Raw genomic sequence first — 3,718 nt, 5'->3', positions numbered from 1 at the left:
ACACGCTAATAACTGGGACACTTAAATGGTAAAGTTTTAACAATAACATAAAAGCACCAGAACTTGAAGAAAGGGTTATAAATACTGACCATATTTATTCTTATCTCAAAAACAGCACTCACTGAAGCACACAAGAAGCAGAAAATAAAACTCGTGGGGAACCATCTGCATTTGATGCAAGGTTAATAAAAGAAACTATAACCACGTTCATTACATTTCATTCTGTAAAACTTGTAGAGTCCAGCCTATTTTGTCCACAAACCTCCCCCAAATCACAATGTCAAAAAAGAATCTGGATATAAAATTAGATTTCACACACACACTTCAGAACAAACCATGTAAATGTTAAAAACCATAAGAAAAGGAACACAAGCAGGATAACTTGAGACAAGTCAAGCCCATTCAGTTTAAAAGAAGAAAACAAGCACCGCCACCATCACTGTAATCATATGGTCCAAACAGCAAAATTTCACTGTGGCAGTGATAACCACTAGAGGAACTGAAGCAATTTTCTCAAATTCAGATGTCTACCTTTCCTGCTGTACCCAGTAGTTTGCAAACAAATATCACCCTGCATTTACTGGGATTTATTCCTTGAGCTTCACTATTAATTTTGCTGCCACAGCATAAGCATATTTAAGCATAACAGCTTTCACAATGTAAGAAAAACACACTAACTACCGATAATAAGTTTTAAACAGGAATCTACCGTAGTGATGCATTGCAACTAAGATTTCCAGTTAGTTCAAAACTGTCACCCCACTCATGAGCGGAGTCAGACAAATACATTTCAGATTAAACCCCCACCATTAAAAAAAGTTTTCCCACACAAAGTCTTTGCAAGAAATGAATCACAGTCAAAACATCTATCAGTCAACCACAGTTTAACCTCACAGTTTAGTAGTCTGTAACAATAAAGTTAAACTAAAAGTTACATTCAACAAGCAGACACTTACAGCTTGAAAAAAGTTGTACCCAGCTGCAGCAAGAGCACGTGGGGCAGCCTGTGCTCATGTACAATCAGAACCCCTTCCACTGTCCGCCTCATGCCAATCTTGTCAAACTCTTCCCTCATGCGCTGAAACCGAGCTGCCACGGAACTGTCCTTCTCGTACAGGGGTTCCTTTGTACCAAATGTGTAATTTGTCAGAGGATACCTGTAAGGAAGAAGAAAACCTGTTACTGCGTAACAACAAATCTAAATTTAAATCACTATGACACAGCATCCACCCTGGGGCAGAACCTTCTGTGCTTGATGGAACAGTAACTCAATTCACAGTGCTGGGCTAGAAGTTCTTGCTTGTGACTTACGGGGCCCCTATCGCACGAAGATCTGCACTGCGATACATACGAGTGCAGAAAGTCCTGCTGATCTGCACACTAGTGTGGCGCCGATTCAAAAGAAGGAAAGAAGCCCAGAAGAACCAGCAGCGACTGTTATTCAACAGCCACCCTTCTTTGATCTCCACACCGCACAGAAAAGGCAGCTGGGGCTCTGAAAGGAGCTGGGAAAGGGACAGGAATGAAAAGCTCTGCTGAGAAGGAAGGAAGGAAGGAAGCTGCACAGGACAGCGTTTTTTCTGCAGAAGTATTAAGGGCCTGAGAACTAAACTGTTAGAAGTGGTTTTGTTTTGAAGTGGGAAATGAGACATCTGGATCACAGAAGAGAGGAAATGCTGAGTGTCTAAGTGCAGGACTGGGAGCCTGGGGTAAGATCAAGAGTTTGAGCAGATCACTCTGCTGGGCTAGGTGTGGGACCGCTGCCTCCTCTGGTGACCATACAGTGGAAACGCGAGAGATTTCTCCAGGTAAGAGGGACTGAGAAGAGTCAGAAAAGAGGAAAACTTAGGCAAGAAATCAGTCAATCCTAGAGAGCACAGGGGGCAACAGGAAAGTGTTATAGTACAACAAAATCCAAGTAACACAGATATCTGACAGCACAAGGCATGGAGGGAAGACAGGATCACCAGGCTAAGTCAAAAAGGAAGAGGAAAATGGGTCCTGGGCAGAGTAGTAATAAGTTGTCACCATGGTTTTATTGACTTGGGGCATAGAGCAACTGAATTAACAAAATAAACGACTGATTAAGGGGGAATGTTTTCCTTGAGATGCAACTTGTTGTGTATTGTATTCTTTCCCCCACACTTAACCATGTCAAACTTAAGCAGTATACACCCTTCCCCCCGCAAATCTCCCCCCAAATTTTCCTCATGTTTTACAGTGGTGAAATCCCAAGTCAGCTGCAGTTGTTAGAGCCCTTTCTCATGTACGCAAGGGAGCCAAAACAACCAGTTTCCTAACTGCAGATTCATTTATTAGCAAGCTCCCCTTCTTTTGCTCATAGCTTAAGACTGTCTACCTTTCTTTTTCCATTTGTTTCCATTTTTAGATCCAAGAGCAGCTTTATTAATAATCTACTATGCTAACCCATACTGTACTAATGTGGATACATTAGTCTGTACAGCAAAAATATTAGCCTATACTTAAAGAAAAATGATGCTGATAACAGAGCTTCCTGTCTTTTTTTCCAGAAACAATACAAAAATATTCCAATCTCTAAAGTTCATATTTGAACTTCCAAAAGGCTCCTTCTAACTATGAATAAACTCAGCTATACCAAAAAAATACGTATGAGTATCTGTGATTAATAGCTAAAATTGAATATTGACTATTGTAGTTAACGTTTTTCTGTAGCTAACATGTTTCTGCAACTTGACAGATGCACTTACAAAGAATACATCCACCCGAGTTTACTGGAAGAAGCTAAAATACATGGCTTCCCATATAAAAAAAGTAAAACTTTCTAGCTAATAGTTTGTATCTCTGACAGAAGTAAAGTTTTCTCTGGTAGCAATCACTCAGAATTTAAATTACAGTACCAGCACCAGACAACCAGCAAACACCAGGCACACCTAACCACTTCCTACTGACTACACGGGGTGAGCCCACATCCCATCCAGGCTGATGACCTGTTCCTCTCTCTGCCGGCAAAGGCAGATGCCTATGAAGCATATCAGAGCAGTAGCACTTATGACGTTCACCGCAGCTAAATACTGCCTAACTCTGTTACCTGGGGCTCACACTTCATAGAGTGGCTTGGAAAGGACCTTAAAGATCACCTAGTTCTACTCTCGCTGCCATGAGGGCCACCTCCCCCCAGCCCAGGTTGCCCCAAGCCCCGTCCAACCTGGCCTTGAACACCTCCAGGGATGGGGCAGCCACAGCTTCTCGGGGCAACCTGCCCCAGGGGATCACCACCCGCACAGCAAAGAATTTCTTCTTCAGATCTCATCTAAATATCCCCTCTTTGTTTAATACCGTCACCCAACGTCTCATCGTTCCCCTCCCGCATCACGAGTCCCTCCCCAACTTTCCTGTAGCCCCTTTAGGGACTGGAAGGGGCTGTAAACACCGCACGTTCGCCCGATCCCTGACGAGCCTTCAGTACCCACAACATCCTATAGTCTGGCGTTCCACAGCTTAACAGCACGCCGCCGTAGGGCGAGAAGGGGGAACAGACCCCTCACCGGCAACCGGGCTCTTCCGCCGCCCCCTCCTCAGCCCCCGGGGCGGCCCTTGCGGGGCCGGTGCTGAGAGAAAAACTCTCCCGCATGCTGCCCAAGGGCGGCCCCGGGGGTGCTGGTGATGGAGCGGGGAAGGGTTCGGCAGCGGGACGGGAGGGGAGGGGAGGGGACGGGGCGGGGGCAGGGCCCGGGCC

The 3,718-nt window shown here is 44.9% G+C and overlaps 1 protein-coding gene across 1 annotated transcript in view; it reads right to left on the bottom strand.

Annotated features, from left to right (window-relative positions):
• The window catches only part of NUDT21 (nudix (nucleoside diphosphate linked moiety X)-type motif 21), a 5,099-nt gene extending 3,845 nt beyond the window's left edge, over positions 1-1,254 (bottom strand). The window contains 2 exon segments of the mRNA XM_009889437.1: positions 957-1,165; positions 1,167-1,254. Coding sequence (XP_009887739.1) covers positions 957-1,165; positions 1,167-1,226 — 269 coding nt within the window. The 5' untranslated portion in view covers positions 1,227-1,254.
• Positions 1,255-3,718: the final 2,464 nt, after the last annotated feature.

This window comes from Charadrius vociferus, unplaced genomic scaffold (assembly GCF_000708025.1).
Source record: "Charadrius vociferus isolate BGI_N301 unplaced genomic scaffold, ASM70802v2 scaffold1061, whole genome shotgun sequence".
NCBI lineage: Eukaryota > Metazoa > Chordata > Aves > Charadriiformes > Charadriidae > Charadrius > Charadrius vociferus.
This window is presented reverse-complemented; position numbering and strand designations above follow the sequence as displayed.